Genomic DNA, 21,885 nt, shown 5'->3' with positions numbered 1-21,885 from the left:
AACTGTCCTGGGTTGGCAGGCACAGGCACCACGGGCAGAAATGTTACTGTGGCTTAAGAGTGCGAAAAGACCCTAAGAAGCCAAAGTCCCAGAGGTCAGTGTCCCACAGGCACCAAAAGCTGCTGCGGGGCCCGCTGGGCAGGCACCCAAGACAGCACCACGGGCCATGGGCCAAGCTGGGTGAGCTCCTTAACAAGATGGGGTGGGGTTGGGGGCAGGATGCCTCTGAGGGAGGGCCACCGGACAGAAAGGTATGATCCAGAATGTGGGAGTGTCACTTTTGAACTGCTTGACTCCTGATGAGCAGAGATCTGTGTGTGAGGTCATAACCGACAGGGAGCTTTATCCCTTTCACTCTGTCCAGCAAGCAGTCTTTGCCCTGCATTACCCATGTTTCATTTCTTCTACCTCCATCTGCACTACTGGGCGGGCTGCCTGGACAGCTATGGGGTGTGACCTAGGGGGTTGGGCGGGAGCTGGCAGGGAGCAGTGTGCCCTAGGGCATGTGGACTGCCGGCTACTGCTCTCCTGACCCACCTAGCAGAGGGAGTTCTGTGGTCTGTGGGGGAGTTCCCGTGATACTTTGACAATGGGTTCCAGTTAGAAGTATGTGACTGGGGTCCCTCTCCCAGGATGCTTGTCCTGACAGGCCTGGTCAGAGATGCCAACCCCCCCACCCTCTGCTCCGTGCACCAGACACAGCGGCCTAGCAGCTGGGTCACCCTCTTGTCTAATGGGCAGGGTTCCTAATGACCAGTGGGAAGTGTGGCCCCAATTCCTTTCTGGACAGACTGATCTCATAATCAGAGACAATGCTATCAACTAAGAGAAACCAACCAGACCGTGCACATGGCAGACGGGGCAGTCCAGAGGCCTGAGGAAGCTGTCAGTTAAACTTGAGCGTGTCAGGCAGGCAGCAGAGGACTATTTGATTCCAGCTGTCCCGATGTCTAAGGCCAGAGTAAACCCACTCACCTCTTTTCCCTGTTCTTACTCTAAGGTGTGCCACCTCTGACTCCTGGCCTGCCAAGGGTTAGGAGAACCATCCCGGAGACCCAGGGGCCTGGGAGCACGGGAATACCCCCAAATCCCGCCAATACCTCAGAGGGCCACAGGTGCAGTGTCAGGGCCTCAGGCTGCTGCCTGAGGTCTCCCTCCCGGCCCCAGAACATAAGGCTCCCTGCACACTGGCTCGCAGGCGTGTCACCACACAGGAGCACCAAGCCCCCAAGCGGGCTGGGCTGCAGCCAGGGTCCTCCAAGCAGCACACGACCTTGCTTTTCTTTTAAATCTTCCAGATCTAGCTGCAAAGGCTCCCGAAGCTTCTTTGCCCCATCTGGACCTGGAAACGGGCTGATTTTTTAAAACCAAGATTCTTGGCATATTTGGACACAATGAATACTGTGCCTTTCATATTTTCTTTGTATTTCTCCATAGTTGCTTGACCCAACATCTGTCTGCTCTATACAATGAAAATACAAACTAAATGAGAATAGAAAAAAATAATTAAAGCATTAAATTGTACAAATTACAAATCTGTTCCAAAATATACTTACATTAAATAAAATACGCATTTCAGTTAAGAGATCTACAGTGAATGACTCTGCATTCTGGGAAGCTTCACGACACCTAGGCAGGGCCGACATTCGTGGGAGGAGCTAAGAGACTTCGCACCAATCACAGTCTGTTTGTAGCGGGTTTCTGACGGCCAATCTGCGGGCTACACTGAGCGTCAGCATCACCTGCGCGGGACTGACGGGGGAGGGGAGAAGCAGCTCTAGCCTCGACGCTGAGTTCATTCTCATCAACAGCCTATACAGTACAGTTTCAAAAAAGTAAACATGTTAAGGGAAGCAGACAACTCTTTAGAACCCCAGACACATTTTCTGGCTGTATTTATGTGGAACTCTCCGGCTACAATGGGCGGTCGTGAAGAGGTTCTTCCTCAGGACAACACGGTCACAGGACCCGGACGAGCCGGCGGGACTGAGGGGAGCCGAGGATCGGGGAGAGGCTCCTCTGGTTGCGGGTGGAGCCCATCTTTTCACGCACAGTCCGCGGCCCTGCAGTCCTCTCCCCGTATCATCTGGCGTAGCGCTTAATGTAGTCCTCCACTTTATTCCGGAAGTCCTCCTGCGGGGCGGGGATCAGGGCCATGAGTCATGGGGGAGCGACTCTCTGGGAACAAGTGAGGCTCCCCCGAGCCAAGGGCCCTCGTGAACTCTGGGGAGTGTGTGGAGGGCCCAGCCTCATCTCCAGTAGCCAAGGGGCAGGGTGCGCAGAGACCCACGGGCAGAGTGCTGCCTCCCTGCCACTCGGGGTGCCGGGGTGGGGATGCCAACACACTCTGGTCATAAGGGAACAGAAGACCCTTAATTCTGCAGATGGGAGAAATGCCCAGTGCGGTCAAGGTCCCCACGTTGGTCAGGCCAGTGCTCTGGACTGCAAACGGGTCCCGGCTGCTGCTCTCGGAAAGGTTCTGTGTCCAGATCCGTCTTCCCGGGATCCTGCTACCTACGACCCAGGTGCAGCAGGCCATCAAGGTGCCCACCCTGCCCGAGAGGAAAGGGGGGCTTGAACAGAGCCGCCTCCTTGGGCAACAAGCAAAAGCTGCCTGGGACCTGACTGATCCCTCAGGTGTAAAAAGGCCGTATGGACACATGCCCCTCCCAGGCCAGCACGAGCAGGAAAGCCACCTCCCATCTGAGCCAATGCCCCAAGTGTGTCCCTCGGTGTTTCCTCTCCAAGGTTAGGATCAGAATTCCTTGGCCTTGCAGGACTGGGAAGGGCCCCGGGACTGTCTGAGCCACAAGAGTACTTGGAGCTCGTCCACCTCAGAAGGCCTGTCCGCGTTTGTTGGGGCAGCGTGTGAGCTGAAGGTGGGTTCCCAGCCCCCCTCCTCCCCGCACTGCTGCCCACAGGGTGCCGCCCTTCACCCGCAGCCAGGAACACACACAGCCCAGGGCCTGACGTGCGCCCTCTACTGGTGACCGGGAGGCCCCTGCAGGGGCCCCTAGGGAGGGCGTGGGCAGAACCTCACTGAATTCACTCTGCCGGTGGGGGCGGGCTCTGGGCTGAGGAAGGGGAGAGCTGTGACCGCCACCAGCTGGCCCAGGGCTGCACACGGAGCCCCTCACCAGCCCCCTGCCCACAGCCAACACGGGCTGCACAGAAGCCCTGGCCGCCTTCAGCAAAACTCACAAGGCCCACGTCCACAGCACCCGGAAGCCCACAGTACCATCTGCTCCTGGGGCCAAAGCTCTCGGGGTGGAGTGACGATCCCACGGGGAGCCCCGCCCTCAGTGTGACCCCGGGAGCACAGGTGGTGTCCACGCCCCTCCAGGTGAGCAGTCCTCCCCAACAGGCCCTGCAGCCCCCCTCGCTCCTCTGAGGCTGCCTGAGAAGGCCAGGAACTCCGGGCTGAAGTCCCGAGCTCTGTCCCCTCCTGGCAGGTCTTCTCCCTTCTTGGTGGCCCTGCTTCCTCACAGCAAATGAGGGACAAGGTGAGCCCCTCCCGTGTGGAGCTGTGGGCAGAACGAATGGGTCCTGGGGCAGGCGGGACAGAGCCTGCGGTGTGAGGGCTGGAGGCCGCCTCCATCCTTCTGCCTGCATTCCTCACTGTCACGGGGTGAAGCAAGAATTGCCTGTCATCACTCACTCACACTGAACTCCGCTAGGAAATCACACCTTATAGGAACACCCCTGTCTGACCTGGGGTCACTTTCCTGAGACCACGCACATTGATTATAACATAATTATAAATGCTTTAAGCTCCAACCCTGGGTTCCACCATTCTCAATTTCATCTTTATCTACTCAAGGGGCAGTAATTCTCTTTTTAGGCTTCCCAGGTGGCAGCAGGTAAAGAATCCGCCTGCCAATGCAGGAGATTCGGGTTTGATCTCTGGGTCGGGAAGATCCCCTGGAGAAGGAAATGGCAACCCACACAGTATTCTTTCCTGGAGAATCCCGTGGACAGGAGCCTGGAGGGCTACAGTCCATGGGGTCACAGAGTCAGCTACAACTGATAAACACATCAACCTAGAATGTTCTGTGAATAGCTTACCTTGTCTCGCAAATGATGTTCCGCAGCTTCAATATTCAGTGGATCATCAAAATTCAACAGATCCTTAAAAGGAAAGAGTAAACAGTGGAAAGAACCTGTTTTTCTGCTGTTACCAGTCTTCATTTTATGAAACAGGCAACAGAAATTTAATCAGAAAATGTTAGAGTGACCCAGAGAGTTAAGAAATTTGCCAAGAAATAAAGTTCTTTTGATGCAGAAGCATTGAACTTGAGACATTTTTTTCAAAATGGTGATTCATGGTTGACTGAGAGAAGGGTGGAATGTGTGTACAGATGACTTTCCACAGTTTGGTGAGGAAATAGCAATCACATTAATTTCTAATGCTATTTCTTATAATTGGGGAAGGACAAACCACTCTCAATATGAGCATTTATAAATGAAAATTCTATTTTTCCTTAGAAACTCATTTTCTCCTCGATTCTGTGATTAACAACTGTACCTGCTATGCTATCATTCCGGTCTTGCCTGAGCTTCCCCTTCATCTTTAACTCATCTCCACAAGCACTGCCCTCACAACCCAGAAGGAATGACGTCTGGACCCAAACTGAACGGAGGACACTGCCGTTAGGTCAGCGTTCCCCAGCCTGAGGAGGAAGCACCTTCCCCCCTCAGAAAAGCCCTGGGAGGGCTCCCCTCCTCCCATCCTTCCACCTACCGCTTCTCCACCAAGAATAAGCACAGGTCTCAGACAGGGGGCCACATCTTATCTTCATACTATCTACTCCTCTTCTTAAAGACCAGGGTAGAAAGATTTGTCCTTATGATGAGTCATTGCTTTCCAAAGCCATCAATGGATCCTTGTAAAGAAACTGTATTTCTCCCCAGCAGAAATGTTTAATCTAGGGACTGTATTCCTGATTTGGAAATAAATATGGCTGTGACTGATAGTCACAAATAGAGCAAGGAAAATCTGTAACTCTTTATGATCATTAACAGCTGGGAAATTAGCTTCCAAGTCCTAGAAACAGGCAAAAGTATGAAGCACATGTAACAGGAGACTACACCAAACACACAGAATTCTTCATCTGCTCGACCGTGTATTAGTACCTGACCTACAGTGAATGTATGAGGTGTGGAAGAGTCTCTGGTGAGGCTCTGGGTGTTTCATTTGCTGAAGATGACAGGGCAAGGCAGCAGGGGGCTGTCCTGTGGACTGTCCAGGACGGGCTCATTTTCCTGGAGGGACCTGAGGTTTTACTCAAAGTAGCACAGCTTTTTCTTGCCCAAGGACAGGTCCTTGAAGTTCCTTTTTTTTTTTTTTTTTTTTAAGTTTATTTCTTTTAAAGCTCCTTTATGATCAAATATATTTAACTTATATGCAGAGTACATCATGTGAAATGCCAGGCTAGATGAAGCACAAGCTGGAATCAAGTTTGCTGGGAGAAACATCAATAACCTCAGATATGCAGATGACACTACCCTTATGGCAGAAAGAGAAGAACTAAAGAGCCTCTTGATGAAGGTGAAAGAGGAGAGTGAAAAGGCTGTCTTAAAACTCAACATTCAGAAAACTAAGAACATGGCATCCAGTCCCATCACTTCATGGCACATAGATGGGGAAACAATGGAAACAGTGACAGACTTTTTTTGGGGGGGTTCCAGAATCACTGCAGATGGTGACTGCAGCCATGAAATTAAAAGACGCTTGCTCCTTGGAAGAAAACTATGACGAACCTAGAGAGCGTTCTAAAAAGCAGACATTACTTTGCCGACAAAGATCGGTCTAGTTAAGGCTATGGTATTTCCAGTAGTCCTGTATGGATGTGAGAACTGGACTATACAGAAAGCTGAGTGCTGAAGAGTTGATGCTTTTGAACTCTGGTGTTGGAGAAGACTCTTGAGAGTCCCGTGGACTGTAAGGAGATCCAACCAGTCCATCCTACAGGAAATCAGTCCTGAATATTCATTGGAAGGACTGATGCTGAAGCTGAAACTCCAATCCTTTGGCCACCTGATATGAAGAACTAACTCACTGGAAAAGATCCTGACGCTGGGAAAGATTAAAGGCAAGAGGAGAAGGGGACAACAGAGGATAAGATGGTTGGATGGCATCACTGACTCGATGGACATGAATTTGAGCAAGCTCCAGGAGTTGGTGATGGACAGGGAAGCCTGGTGTGCTACAGTCCATGAGGTTGCAAAGAGTCGGACACGACTGAGCGACTGAACTGAAATGATGATCAAAAAGTCAAAACTCAAAGGAACAACTAATTGTGAAAAGCCTAAAGGTTGGTGACTACATGCTCCTTCATCCAAACCAGGACACCTGGGAGTGAAGCAGAGTGGAGTGTGGGGCGGCCAGGCCCCCAGGGAAGCATAACCCGATGGAGAAGACCACAGGGAACGGAGCTGGAGCTGGCCTGTGCTGCCCCCGAGGCATTGGGGACGCTCTCCTCTCCCCTCCCTCTGCTCTCTCCCCACCTGTTCCCCCAACCTCCCCATGAGTCACTCCAAAGCACCCTCCGTTCTTAACTCACTGTTCTTCCGACTCACAAAAGTGCCAAAGAAGAGAGGGGTTCAGTAATTCCCTTGTGTTATCCTTAATGTTATCTTTAAAACCAGCAGACAGAGGAATTAAAAACAATTTGGAATTTTGGTCAATATACTTACAGTAAACAAAGAGTTTAATCCCCAAACAACATCCTGAAATGAGAAGAAAGAAAAAAACAAGTTTCAGGTGAGAGTGGTCTCCAAGAGATGAACCAGTTAAGTCAGCATATTATGAAGGTTAGTTTTTCAAAGTTGCTTTAAAAGGCAGGCCCTAGACAGTGAATCAGCAAAGAACCACGGGGAAGCAGAGCCTGCACACCGGTCCAGTCCCCTCAGGCCCACCCTTGCCACCCAGGGACAGCAGCCGATGCGGCAGCTCCACGACCAGCCGCTGCCTGCTTCCGTGACCTCGGCGCAGACTGAGGCCTGTGAGCGGTTCCAGTGAGGACGGCGTTTATTGTCCATACCTGACTGAGCCAAGGTGCCATGTGTGAAAATGTTATGGGAGACAGAGGCAGGGAGACAGCATGTGCACTATGCCAGGCAGCCCAGAGCCTCAGATGGGCCGATGTGCTGCCTGCGGCCCTTCAGGTTTAGAGGAGGGGGATGGTCACCACGAAAACGGCCTTGCTCAGAAGGCCACATATCTGCGCTGAAGCGAAGGCTGGGAACACCACTGCCCCCAGACCCAGTCTGAGGCGAGTGCTCCTCTGGGCAGGACAGACCCCACAGCAGACAGGCAGGGGCACGACACCGTGGAGCCACTTCACTACTCAAAGATGGAGGAAGTCAGGGGCTGCTTGCCACTCACTGAACACTGGCCAAAAGCCAGGATGCTTCTGATAAGGGTCAGTGAAGACAGTCAAGGGGCCCGGGGGCAGCAGCATGAGAGCCCAGAGACAATGCACAGCCCATGGCGCCACATGGGCGCCCAGGACACACCCCCCGAAGCCCACTCGAGCCACGCTGGCAAAACACCTGGGGCCGGTTCCTGAGTCCCTGTGGCTCCCCGATCACCCCCCGCCCCAGAGAGGCGCCCCCTCCAGCACACCTGGCCATGTCCGCCACCCCTCCTCTGGCCGAGGTGACTCAGAGCAGATACGGGACCCCCAGCCTCCCCCTCCTCTGTCCCCACCCACTGCTGGCAAGCCTGCATTGAGTTAGGGGAGACCACTGTGCAAGCCTGGGGAACAGCAGGACAAGCAGGGACAGCAAAGCATTGCAGCGCCCATGGCAAAGGGCAGAGAGGACCTGATGCCCCTTCAACCCGCTCAGGGAACGGGGGTGGTGGAGCCCCAGGAGGGCTGGCAGGCGCTGAGGGCAGCAGGAACGGGGAGGGTGGCCAGCCGTGTGGATGGGACAGTGTGCACACTGCTGGCCTCCCGGGAGACTCCTCCCAGACGGGGAGGCCCCAGGCAGAGGCCCACACTTCACCTTCAGCGTCCTTGTGGGGGCCCAGCCGGTGCCGTCGATCGAGTGTTCTCTCAGTAAGCTGAAACAGACAGAAAAGCGGAGTGGTGAGTGAGGAGCGGCCAACAGGCCCACCAGCCGCAGGTGCGCAGCTGGGCGCAGCGGCACCGAGCGGCTCCTGTCTGCCGGGCCCTTCTTTTCTCTGTGGTTTGCAGTCTCCTTATGGCTGAAGGACCAGGCAAAGGTGTACAGATCCACACGCCCTCCAGTGGACAGGAGCCTGTGCACACATGCACGCGTATACGCACACGCACACGCACGCTCTGCTGTCTGCCAGCCTGAGAAGTGGCGAGCAGCCTCCCCTTGCTTCCACGTGCTCGTCTCCCATCGCCATGGAGACCAAGCAGCCCCAGACGTGTTCTGCCCACAGTGTGCCTCCTCCTGTGAATCCCCTACTTGGAGCCAAAGCTCATTTTTCCAGTGGAGGGGGGGGCCCCATCTTTTTCCTATCAATTGAAAGGACTGTTTACATACAAGGGGTGCAATCCTGCTGATACTTTCTCTTTCAAATTGTGTGTTTTTAATTTTAACGTGGCTAAATCTATTAACTATGGTTTCTAGGTTTTGCAGCAGGCGACCATCTGTTAAATTCCTATTATATTTTGTTAATAATCTGATTTCTCAGAAGATGGCAGAAGTGACCAGAGAAACACCCTCTCTGGACCCACTCTGACTGGAGGAGGGGAGACAAGACACTTAGGATCCGAAACTGAAGATCACAGATTTCTAAAGTTTCAACACTTAAAGGGCAGATAGTTAAAAGGGAAGATGCCTTTTAAAAAAAATACACTCTTATAAAATGTATTTTTCACTATCAAAAGCCAAAGTGGATGTGAAAGTGGGTATCCTCATGCCTGCAGGGAGGGCGATTAGTTTGCACATGGCCTTTCATAGGTGCTGGCATTCTCTGCAGGGAGAAGAGGGTGGGAGGACAGGACCCAGAGGCAGGGCCTGAGGATGAGATCACAGCAAGGGAGCACACAGCACGCTGGAGACATGCCCCACATGGAGCAGCCGGGCTCCCCGGGTCACACGGCCACCAGGGTTGGGCGAGGACGCCAGCACCAGAGCCCTGCAAGCTGACCTCACTGCCCTGCCAGAGAATGTGCGGGACACAAGACAAGACACAGCCCACAGGCTAAACTGACTTGAAAACCACCTCCACCCCCACCCTACACAACCTCTCTGGTTCTCTACATTAGTGACCAGCAAGCTCTAGAAGCAGGAAATGGCTGGTTCCCAGCCATCTGCCCCTGGAAGGGCAGGGCCCCGGGCACCACGGATAAAAGGCTCCAGGCACGCGCTCCTGCGCACATCGTTTTGGTAAAGAGGATGCTGAGGGAACTGCCTGGCAGTCCAGTGGTTAGGACTCCACACTTTCACTGCCAGGGCCTGGGACTGATCCTGGCCAGGGAACTAAGATCCCATAAGCCACGTGCATGCAGCCAAAAACAGTAGAAAAGAAAAACCACAAGAAAGGACACTTAAATGTAAGTGGGCGGTCTTCTGAAGCCTGCCATCCGCATTATCCTCCCACTGTGAATTCCATTAATCATAGTTTCCCCTTTTATCTAAAATCAGCCACGTGGCAGGAGTGTGCCTCATTAAAATAAGAGGGGATGGGGTAAAGGTCCTTAGAGGGGCCGTCCTAGGTGGACTGCAGAGGCCAGGCTGGGATGGGGGAGCCGAGAGACCGCTCCAAGGCCTCCCAACTCCAGGCCCAGCCTCAGAGTGTCCTCTCAGGGGAAGTAACGGGTGGGAAGCCCAGCCTCAGAGTGTCCTCTCGGGGGAGGTGACCCCTGGGAAGCCCAGCTTCAGGCAGCACTCAGAGCACAGGAGATGGAAGCGGACAGAACTCACCTGAGACATATCTCACCAGTCTCGGTGATGTTGGGGTGCCAGATCCTGGTCAAGCATTTCACTTTGGGAGGCTGCAACACAGAAGGAAGAGATCGCAGGCGCTCCAGACCTTCTGTGTCCCTCATCCAGCGCCGTTTTACCGCGCACTCCCGGATCGTCAGGCAGCGGCCCCAGACCCTATAGCAGTGTCTGCACACTGCATGCAGTGCTGGTCTCGCTGGGGGCGGCTGCTGTCCCTGCACAGGACCCCTCCGCACCCTGGGGCTGACAGCAGATGGTGCTGGCCGCCAGGCTCCTGCCCCCTGCCCCTCCCTAGGCTCCGGCTGTCGGGGAGCAGCCGCAGAGGCCTGGGGAAGGAGCTCTGTACCCCCAGACCCTGCTGTGAACCAGGAGCCCCTAGACTCCTTCGCACTGCGTGGCTGAGCGGCTGAAGCTCTGCTCCCCACAGCAGCGCTGGCACCCTCTGTGGGTGTTTCTGAAGACACTACTGTCATTTTCCATGTCTAGATGCAAGTCCTTGTCCACTAATACTTAGGGAGAGAGAACGAAAAGGATCACGTGGGAATAAGACACATCAACATCACTTAGCATGGAGCGTGTTTGGGTAACGTTCTTTTAATCTTACTCTATTTTAAAACCGATCACACTCATCTAAAAAAAATAGCAAAAACAAAAAGGAAAGATACTAATATGTGTGTAGACAGAGATATAGCACTCTACCTGGAATAATTTCTATTAATATCTGATGCGTATTCTGGAGCCTCTTTTTGAGGCCATGCACACAGATGTGTGTGGTGCACAGTCGTTTTTCTTTCTAGAAGTAGGGAGACGTGCTGTACATTTTCCACATTTATTCTTGTCTCCGATGCCTTTGGGCGTCCATGCATTCCATGGCACAAACACTAGCATTTAGCAAGCCCAGAAGCTTAGGTTCTTCCCACTTCTACTACAAAACCGCTAAATCAATGCTATCTTCACTCACACCGGAATGAAATACTTCACTGGGATAAGACCAGGAACTGGGCGGGGGGTTCTGGCCAGAGCGCTGCTGCGGAGCCAGTGCCAAGCGCCCTCGCCTCCAGGGAGGTTGCACGCCCATCCCTGACTCCAGTGGGTAGCCCCTTCCCCAGGCCCAGTCCACTGCAAGGTCACCTTGGTTTGAGGAGCATGACAGTCGTCTCTCAGAATCTCACCAGACAGGTCATCTCACAGATACAAAATCTTTGTAATTTTTATCTCTGAGACCAAATCTAGAGAATATGTCACCATCCAAATCTTCTGTATTTTTTCTAGTACTCTAATATTGTCACCTTTTGAATCCGTATAAAACAAACATTTTTAAACACTTTTTTTCATACCATCATTAAATTTTCTTCCTGATTTCAAAGCCACATGACGTCAACAGATTCCCCTGAATGATTAGTCCAACCAAGTAGAGGTGGGTATGTGAGGATTACAAAATTTAGGATCAGTGGGAGCTGAAATCAATCTGAATATTCTCTAACTTGCTCTTCTGCAGGTAAATAGGAATGCATTTGACAGAACAAATACTAGCAGAGCCTGCACTCTCAGCAAGGCCTTCAGGCTCAAGAGGAAGGTCAGCCCTGCTGGCACTGCGCATGTGATAAATCTACTGAACACAGTACCTGGAGGGCAGACTGCATCACTGACTCAGTGTCTGAGGGACTGAAGGCCCCCTCCCTGCTCTGAAGCCCCAACGCACTGCCACCTGCCTGGTGTCCCTGCAGCTCCAAGTGTGGGGCCACACCTGCCCTCACCCCTCACCCCTCCCACAGCTGGAGGCTGTCGATGGCCCTCTCTACAGCAGTGCCCCAGAGAGACAGCAGTGCCCCAGAGAGACAGCAGACCTCTGCACCACAACTGGGGACCTGATTCTGACACACACTTTTCACACTTTTTCACTTTTCAATAGTCTGTTAACTACTCTCACAGACCCCTACCACCTCCAAAACCAGACTAACAAGATGCACTCAGCTCCAGCTCCTACCTCAGGGGCTGGCATCACTAGCCATCCTGTCACACAGCTCAGGGTGTGTACATGACAAAGGCCAACTGCAAATCAATGGGGACACGGGCGCTTCAAGGGTTAACTATTCAGAAAAGTACAGTCAGATGCTCGCTGAGAGCTTCACATAACATAAACAACACAGACCTCTAAGAGCACTAGAACAAACAGATGAGCTACCTCGGGGTCCGAAGGCCTGTTACAAGCATTCCACAACATGAAAAATTCAAGAAGGAAAAGTAGATTTGGCTACACCTTAAAACAAAAAGCCACAAGCTTTTACAGAACAACAACAAAAAGACAAATGAAAACACGAAAATGTTTATGACACAGCTAAGTAAACTAAAAAAAAGTTTCATATAATATCTATATAGGAATGCTTACAATAAGAAAAACAAACACAACAGAAAAAAAGGAGGGGGCTAAGCATATAATAATAGCCCATAAAAGACATAAACAGTTAATAAGTAGGGAAAAAAATTAGCATCCTATTTAAGAAATGAAAATGCAAATAACATTTAGACATTATTTATTTCTTTCCAAAAGAGCAAAAAGAAAAAAAATAATGAAAACATCCCATGTTGGTCAAGGTTTAGGAAAAACAATTTTCACACACTGATGGTGGAGATGCCAAATGGAAATTCTCTGGAAGGTAACTGAATCATATTGATTAAAAAGCCTTAAAATCAGCATCAACAACTCAATACCTGTAATCGCACTTCTAAGAATTTATCCAAAGGCAGCAGCAGCAGGCATGCGTGTGCTGCTGCCCAGGACCTGCGTCACAGCACTGCTTATTCCAGGGGTCAGCAAACTACAACCCATGGACCAAATAAGCCCGAGCTTGATTTCAAGTGGTTTATGACCTAAGTACAGCCTTTATATTTTTAAAGGGTGTTTTTTTTTTTTTTTTAAAAAAAAGAATATATGACAGAGACCATATATAGTCCACAAGCCCTAAAATATTTACTGTTTGGCCCTTTACAAAAGTTTGGCTCATATTATCAAACACTGGTCACCCAGTGATCAACCATAAAAGGTTAGTTTAAAACCATGATACATCACACAATTAAGTGCTCCTACTAAGGATGATATAATTATATACTAACTGACAAGAGAACATACATTCTTATGATCTGATGATGTATTATGCTGCTGCTGCTGTGACTCTAGGACCCCATGGACTGTAGCCCACCAGGGTCCTCTGTCCATGGGATTTCCCAGGCAACAATACTGGAGTGGGTTGCCATCACCTTCTCCAGGGGATCTTCACTACCCAAGGAGCGAACGTGCGTCTCCTGCATTGGCAAGTGGACGCTTTACGGCCGAGCCACCACGGAAGCCCGTATTGTACTATACTGTAATATTAAAAACGCCAAGCCACCAAGCTGTGTGTAGCATGATGGCACTTGTATGTATGGTTAGATATCGTGCATAACATCCATCAGAAAGTTAGTGATGATCATCTCTGATGCTGGAGAGAGACAACAGATGACTAATATTCTATTTGTGCACAGTGATTTTTTCCTCAATTTTCCATGGAGTATAATAAATTACCTAAAAAGAAGAGGGGCCTGTGGGCATTCAGGTGGTACCTCCTGCTCTCCTTCTGGAAATGTGGCAGGACCGCCCTTCCTGACCCCTTTAGGACTGCTCGCGATCATGTTGCTTGATGTGGTTTTATCACATAACCTCACTTCCAGGAAGAGAGAAAAGCCACATTCCTGTCTCCTGCTTCAGCACGCGGATTCCTCCCACAGCTCAGGTGACGAGCCAGGGGAGCGCGTGAGGGCCCAGCGTGTGAGACCGCAGCCAAGCTGCTATCTGCTCCCAGGCCTCCTCCTGCTCTGCGCGTCCCCACACTCTGGGGCATCACCATCACCGCATCACCACCCTGGCTTGTCACCGTTTCTGGGTCCAGAGGCTGAGCTTCTTCAAGGCCGCCTGACTTCTCACCTCCAGCCCACAAGGCCTGACCCAGAACCCAGAACATTTTAGGAGCTCATTAAATGTCACTCCACTTTCAGCCAACTTCTAGGGCTGAGAGAGACTGTGAAGCAGCTGGAGATTGTGACATAAAGTTCAGGGATCAAAGGACAAAGAACCAAAGGAAATATCTGCATTTTAGCTGCTGGGGCAGAGGGCTTGAGGGGGGTGGGCAGGGGGTGAGGGGATATCAAATAGGTGTTTTCTTTTTAAAAAAGTTTATTCTAAAATAATGATTTATTGATGATTAACTGATTAAAAAAGCTTCATTCACAATCTTAAAAACTGACCTTGACTGCAGGAACCATAAGCGTAAGGGGTTTTAAAGAAAAAAAGCCCTTATAAAGTACAGAAATCCTATAACTGTGATGTAAAAGCAAATGAGTTCTGAGAAAGCTCCACAAAGCCCTTTCAGGCTGACTTGCTGAAAACCGGCTGTCTCTCCTCACTCCAGTGAAACGTGAATTCCTGAAAGTCTGGAATGTCTGCTCTCAGAATCCCTACTCCACATGCCTGGAACCTCTGTATTTTCAAATGCTGGTTTATTTTCCACACCACAAATTTCTTGGGGGCAGAGAACGTACCAACCACTGAACAAATGTGAGCCACATGCCTGGTGTGGCCACCTATGCACAGCAGTGGAAATACCGTGAGATCAAGGCACCCCCAGACTCCTCCTTTGGGGAGCAGACAGTCCAGTGAAGAGAGACAGTGAGGAGAACTAGACAAAGATGGACTACTAACAAGGGGACAGCACCACCTCTGTGCCTACGAAGCACACCACCTCACGCCTCCAGGGACTGGGCCGCCCTCTTCACCCTGCTGTGAGCTCACGGCTCTGGCTGGCCCCTGCCTACAGAGGCAGACAAAGCACGCAGAGGCCCTCCCGGCAGCAGGGTGGGGTCTGGATACACCCGGACGGCCTGGCTTCTCAGTACTTTCTGGCTGGAGAACACGGGTTTTGTTCCCAATGAAAGAGGACTAACCCTGTCACTTAGAAATTTTCCAAAGGAGGCAGAAACTAAAATAGAAAAATGTGAGATAAGCCACCAGTACTAGAGGGAATGTGTCTTTGAGGCTCAATGGTTTTCTATTTGCTACTTATTTCATTTCTGACTTCATTTCTTAAAGAAGTCACAGGGACAGGGGAGTATGACCAACACTTCTGACTACAAAGCGGCCACCAGGTGTGCTGGGAAGGGCACACGTTAGGAAGGCGGGCAGCTCTTGACAAGAATCGGCTTTGGCAATGGAGACACTGAGACCAGCAAGGCCCCCTAGGTAAGTTCTTACCTTTCCTTTCTGAGCCTTAACTTCCTGATGGGTAAACACAGGAATACTGAGGTCACCCAAACGACTGGTGACCTAAGCAAAATGAGTGGAAGCGCCTGACACGTGGAAGCCCGAAACACGCCTCTGTTCCTCCCTTCCTGTCCTGACTCTCTGCTCTCTCCTTACACTGGGAAGAAGACACTCTCCCACCAAATGATGTCTGACGCACACCTACAGCAGTTCTCAGCTTCGAGGCTTGTTTGGAAAGTTCACCAGCTTATGATAAACCCTATGATCTATCCTCCTCCCCTGAAATTCCCTGCTTTTCTGAACGTGGTATCGCAAACCTACGACCTTTACCTCTCTTCACAGAGAGGGCGCATGTCCAGGAAGCCAGAGCCTGGAGTTTTAAGAACTGCATGTTTGGTTGTTTCCAGAAACCATCAAAATAGCCCCACATTCGAAACATGTGCCTGTAAACCAAGTTCTCACACTGCTCTTGCCTGAGGAGGTGCAGGTTCCCCTGTCAGTGACCAGGGCAACAGGAAGTCTCAGTGGGCAGCTGGATGGGTGGGTCAACAAAGGCCTGGAAGGCGTATCTTCCTATCTTTGTGTAACATTTAAATTTCCTTTTTCTTTTTCTTAGATTGCCAACTCTTCCACATCCTCCAAAAGGGCTTTGAACACAGTAGCCCAGAAGAGATCAACTTCCATACAGAAAAGTTTTGGCTTTAAATAGACAAGTGTTAGAGCCACTGAACTAGACAGCCAGGGTTGGGGGTCGGGGGTGGGGAGGAAGCACAGGAGGAGGGGGACAACCCCACTTGTCAGAGAGGAGGGAGCTGTCACTGAGGGGAGCAAGGGCCCGAGCGGTGCCAACTCCCTCAGCCTCAGACTCACAGGAGACTGAATTTTACCATCAGATTTTTCTTTCCTGCTCAACAGGCCTAGAGAATGTGAAGAAACATGGCGGGAAGTAGACACATCAATATGCAAAATATATAAATCCGTAGAGCTGGCCCCGTGCCAGCCCGGGGGCGCAGAGCCTGGGCGGGCGCACCATGCCCTCTCCTTGCCCCTGCTCGGGGGGCGTGGGGTTGTTCGGAGCCCTCACAGATTTCTCACTGCTGTAGTGAAAACACCCCCCAAAACCTCACATCTGGGTTTCCTCACTTCACTATTTCCTGATCCCAAGTCTTCCTCAAGTTGACCTGGTCAACCTGCCCTGTACAAAGGCTGCCGGCTCTCATTTCCACAGCTGTCAGTACAGCAGGAGACATGTCTCGTCACCCAGAACCCCTGCCTCAGCTGTGCTTGAGCCGACCCAATTCTAGCTCTCCTCAGACCCTTAACTGGCCCTGACCACTTTCCAAACACGACCTTCTCTCTTCCTTCTCTGAGTTCTCCAGTTTCCTATTGTTGACTGATGATCATTGTCTGCTACTTACTACTTTCAGCACTTTATGACTGATTTTCTACCCTTTCTCTCACTTTCCTACGTGGTCAGCACATCCTAAAAACAAAGGCAAAACGTAACCGCACCGGGCAGCTACTCCTGGAGGGTCCTTGAAGGATCCGACATGTTTACAGGGGTGTAAACAAACACTCATAGTTTAAAACCATGGGTTTTTTCCTTCTCCAAAAATCTAAAACATGTTTTATACGCTTCTCAAATTTTGGTGTTATACAATAAACAAACGTACAGTTTTAAATAAAATATTCTTTCCCCCAGTGTCAGAATTTAACAAGATTTGCATGAAATACGCGGGCAGATCCCTGTAAACGTGTGGTCTCAGGACAGTAATTCCAGCCTCAGTAGAGCTGCACCCGGCACAGACTGCCCGGCACACAGTACCTGCGAATGTGCACTGAGAATGAACCTCTCTACTAAAACTCTAAATACTGCTGGTGAGGGGCATTAACCACACAAGTGCCGGCCATTCCATGCTCAGTCCCAGGACCGGGTGGGCCGCATGTGGACACGATGCTGGGGAGGGGACCACCAGGCCCCATGATAGCCAGCCGCCACGCGAAGGGGGAACATGACTCAAGCGCAGGCTACTCACCACCATGTTGTATGCGTCAGGAACTTCAGTTTCAAACTGAAATTTTCCACCCTGGTAGTAACCCTCATCTATCAAAAAACACAAAACAGAACAAAGAAATCCTTTAAATTAAAAAAAAAAGTAAACAAAAGGCAAGCACTATGTTAGGATATGGCATATACAGAGTTTAAATTAATAGTTTAAAATTAATAGTTTAAAAAGAGGACCGTCAGGCTCCTTTGTTACTGCAAGCTCGCCCCTGAGCTGATGGTACTGGCGGGCCCGCTCTCCTCCTGGTGGGCGGCGCCCTCGGGAAAGGGGAGGCATCTTCTGGGAGCCTGGTTCCCCTCCTCCTCCGCCCCTGGAGCAGCCTAGCCCTAACTGCAGTGCTCGGGGCCCCCCTCAAGCCTCCGGCACATCTCATGACAGGCTGCTGTCCTGCCTCAGCTCTTGGTCGTCTGTCTGCTGCTCATCTCCCCGTGAGAAGTCAGTTCCAAGGGGCAGGCAGGCGGATGGCCCTGTCACCTCCCACCTCCCTTTCACGACCTTTCTCCCGCTCAAAAGAGAAGGCACGCTGCTCATCCAGCCTCTCCCTGGGGTATGCTGTACCAGGGGTGATGCATGCCCACAGCGGAGCACCCTGAATCCAGGCCCAGTGTGGGCTTGTGCTTTTCTCCATCTCACACCCACTTCTGTTCGGGGCACAGCACAGCACTACAGATAAGATGTCACGGTTCACGTTGGAATGTCTTGAATTAAGACACACTGTGGAGCCTGATGGCAGGGATGGTTAAATTTCATTTAGTCACTTCAATCTTAAGACTGCTGTAAAGGAAAAAGCATCACCCCTGTGAGGAGCAGCAGGCAAAGAGGGCGCCAAGGAGCACAGAGAGGCACCCTCCTCCACATGGTGATCAGCTCCACGCCGCACCTCTCCACTAGGAACTGAACTTGGAAGTGGGATGGCTGTCAGATGCAAACCTTCAAGTTTATAAAAAGTTAAGGCCTCACCCGAGACAGAGTGGTTTGACAGAACTGGTTCTGTCTATTGATGCAGATATTTCTTATAAATTCAATGAGCTAAATCTGCATTCACGAGCTTTCGTAAGGCCCACGTGTTTAATATTGTAAGGGTATGATAATACTGTAAGGGTATGATAAAATTAGTATCAATTTTCTCAGTGCTATCTAGTACTTCATGTACAATGAGAGGCTGTCAAGGGAAGAAGGACAGGTATGATGAGCGGTCAGTGAGCTGGTGTCAGGAAACTGGTTTGGGGCAGCCTCGGAAAACGTGACACAAAGGGACCCGAGTGACCAGGTCTGTAAAGCCATTTCCAACCAGCTGGTTTTCAACTCTTTGCCATCAACACAACACAAGGAGCCTAACCTCAGCTGACGACTTATCAAACCCCTTATATGATTTTTGGCTCCTGACTCTGAAGCCCAGTGACACAGCGACAGTGACAACAAACGCCTCCCACGCCTGCCTACTTATTCACACGAAGTTTCCAGTGGCTACATCCAGAAAGACAAAAGGAAGGAAGAAAACTGACACTGAGTGAACCCTTCTTTCTAGCATTAAGTGATTCTGTTCACAAACACCTAACTGAATCAGAGGAAAATGCTAACAGTAACCTCGACATTCTCAGATACGTTTCAGATAAACTGCTATTTGGTTTAATAACCATCAAAGCTTGCAACATATTGTTTAAAGTCATTATTTATCCTACAACATTTGAGGAGTGCCTACTATGTGTCAGGTACTGTTCTAGACAAGGGTTGACACACCAGTAAGAGACCTTCCTAGCCTCGTGAAGCTTATATTCCAGAGGAAGGGAGACAAAGTAAATAAGTAAATCATACAATAGAAAGTGAAAAAGAGCTAAGGGGCTAGGAGGTGGGAGGAACTGCAGTTCTAATAGGACCTGAAAGTGAAGGCTTAAAGGAGGGGGAAGGAAAGCAGGGGGAGACCCTGAGAGGGCCTGATGCATCCCAGGGACTTGGCAGAGGCCAGGAGGTGAGGCAGGAGGAGGAGCTGAGGCGGGAGGGGCAGCAGGCCTGCTGCAGACCACGGTTAAGCACACCGGCTTTCATTCAGAGCGAGGCTGCAGGGGGGCTTGGGCAGAGGAGGGGCAGCACCACAGAAACAGTCCAGGTGAGACTGTGCTGGTGAAGACCAGGTGAGAGCCGCTAAAGCAGAGGTCCCGTGAGAGTGACACCACCAGGATCTGTGGACAGAGGAGGGTGGGCGGGCAAGGGAGGAGCCAAAGTGCCGGATCTCTGAGTGTGATGGAGAAGGGCAGAGCTGCCACCTCAGAGACAGACAGCCTGTGGAGGGCACAGCTGTGAGATTTAACATCGGATGTGAGATCCATCTGAGATTGCATGTCCACAACGAAGTGGAGACATTGATGGGAGCGCTGGGGAGAAGTTGGGGCTACAGGAGCATGGTTGGGAGCTGTGCACGGAAGCATCCAGACTTCATGAGCTGGAGAGGTCCTCAGGGACCCGACTATGGTGGGCCAAGGACAGGACGAAGCCCTGAGGGGCCTTCTGCTTAGAGGGGTCAGAAGGCAGGACAAGAAGGGCAGTAGTGGCAATGGAGGAAAACCAGGATCGAGGAGCTGAACAGACAAAACAGTCAGTCACGAGGCCAGGCTCAACACCCGAGGGCCTTACGTTATAGAGCTTCTTGAATAACCGAATAATAGTTACAAAACAGGATGACAGGGTGAAAAAATTCTTATAGGCAGAAAAATGTTTACTTCGGGATAAAATTCTGTGTGTGTGTGCTTAGTCACTCAGTCCTATCGGACTCTCTGCGACCCCACTGACTGCAACTCGCCAGGCTCCTCTGTCCGTGGGATTCTCCAGGCCAGAATACTGGAGTGGGTTGCCATTTCCTTCTCCAGGGGATCTTCCTACCCCAGGGATCGAACCCAGGTCTCCTGCACTGCAGGCAGTTTCTTTACCATCTGAGCTACCAGGGAAGCCCAAAATTCTGTGAGACAAGAGAAATAACACTATGAGTGCATGGAGAAAAAGTAGCAATGAACATCTCCCAATGATTAAAGTAGAGCTTGTTCATTTGTTTTTTAAATGCATGATGGTAGGTATATCCATGGTATTTAGACTCCACTGGAAATATTTTAAAGAGTAACACAAGACTTTTCCCCCTCTTTAAATGTCAATATTTACAGCACACGGGAATCACATGCTATGCAAATTTTAAACTCGAAGGAAAAACACAATCCCTGCCAAGATGAGCCTGCAGATAGGAGGTCGGCAATCTCTCTGTGAAGGGCCAGGCGCTGCGAACTTTGGGTAGAAATAGAGAAGATCCACAGTGAAGCACACAGAGAAAAGTAAACAGAACCGTGTTGCCCACAGTTCATATGTAGAGGGTATATATAGGCAAGATATTACCATTCATATACATAATTGGAGCCCCATAAACTGCTTATGGATAAAATAAAGAAATGTTGGTCAGTTATTTCTAAATTTGATGAAAACTGTTAAGTCACAGATCCAAAAAGATCAATAAACCCCAAGTGAGATAAACACGGAAAAAAATCCCATCAAAGCACACCATAATAAAACTGTCAAAAACTGCGACAAAGAGACAATGCACACCACAGAAAGTAAAACAAAGAATCACACTAACTTCTCACAAGAGGAGAAAGAGCAAGTCAGAAGGCAGAGGAACGGCATCCTTACAATGCTGGCACTGTCAACTTAAGAAGTCAACATTCAGCAAAGCTGGCGGAATTCATCATCAGCAAATCTGCATTACCAAAAAAAAAAAATCAAGGGGGTTCTTCAGGCAGAAGGAAAATAAACAGATGGGAACTCAGAACTACAAAAGGAATGAAAGCTGTAAGTGGTAAATATGTCAATAAATATATAAAGAAAATATAATTATCTAAAACAAAGGTAATTACATTTGTTATAACCCAGAATTCACTGTTAAGTAAACGTGATTATTAAATAAAGGTCTGAATGGGAAAGTGGAAATTCACTATTAACCTGGCTAAACTTCCACCTTAAAAAATAGAAAAAGAAGAGCAAATTAAACTGTAAAAAGGACATATGAGCAGAAAACTAAAAAATATTAGAAGAGAATCAATGAAACCAAACACTGGTTCCTTGCAGAGACCAATGAAATTGATAACCTCCAGCTAACTGGATCAAGAAAACAGAAATTTTCAACGCCAGGAATTAAGGAAGGTATATCAATACACTCTATAAAACGTAAAGGGGTCAGAAGATATTAAGAGCAAACTTACATCAATAAATTCAAAATGCAGATGATATGAACAAATTCTTTGAAGGATACAAATCACCAAAGCTCACCCAAAAATAAGAAATCCAAGTAATTCATACCTATTATCAGATCAGATCAGATCAGTCACTCAGTCGTGTCTGACTCTTTGACCCCATGAATTGCAGCACGCCAGGCGTCCCTGTCCATCACCAACTCCCAGAGTTCACTGAGACTCACGTCCATCGAGTCAGTGATGCCATCCAGCCATCTCATCCTCTGTCGTCCCCTTCTCCTCCTGCCCCCAATCCATCCCAGCATCAGAGTCTTTTCAAGTGAGTCAACTCTTCGCATGAGCTATATATTCATACTTAAATTCCTACCAC

At 50.0% G+C, this 21,885-nt stretch overlaps 1 protein-coding gene across 4 annotated transcripts in view; it reads right to left on the bottom strand.

Annotated features, from left to right (window-relative positions):
* Positions 1-1,864: 1,864 nt before the first annotated feature.
* The window catches only part of UBE2F (ubiquitin conjugating enzyme E2 F (putative)), a 45,285-nt gene continuing 25,264 nt past the window's right edge, over positions 1,865-21,885 (bottom strand). For all 4 annotated transcript variants that reach the window (XM_070786980.1, XM_070786981.1, XM_070786978.1 and 1 more), the window contains 6 exons: positions 17,257-17,324; positions 9,907-9,977; positions 8,011-8,068; positions 6,697-6,729; positions 4,066-4,128; positions 1,865-2,133 (listed from right to left, as the gene is read on the bottom strand). In XM_070786980.1, coding sequence (XP_070643081.1) covers positions 2,083-2,133; positions 4,066-4,128; positions 6,697-6,729; positions 8,011-8,068; positions 9,907-9,977; positions 17,257-17,324 — 344 coding nt within the window. In that variant the 3' untranslated portion in view covers positions 1,865-2,082. The remainder of the gene's footprint in view (positions 2,134-4,065; positions 4,129-6,696; positions 6,730-8,010; positions 8,069-9,906; positions 9,978-17,256; positions 17,325-21,885) is intronic.

Source organism: Bos indicus, chromosome 3, assembly GCF_029378745.1.
Source record: "Bos indicus isolate NIAB-ARS_2022 breed Sahiwal x Tharparkar chromosome 3, NIAB-ARS_B.indTharparkar_mat_pri_1.0, whole genome shotgun sequence".
Taxonomy (NCBI): domain Eukaryota; kingdom Metazoa; phylum Chordata; class Mammalia; order Artiodactyla; family Bovidae; genus Bos; species Bos indicus.
Note: the sequence above shows the minus strand (reverse complement) of the source record. Positions and strands in the feature narration are given on the sequence as shown.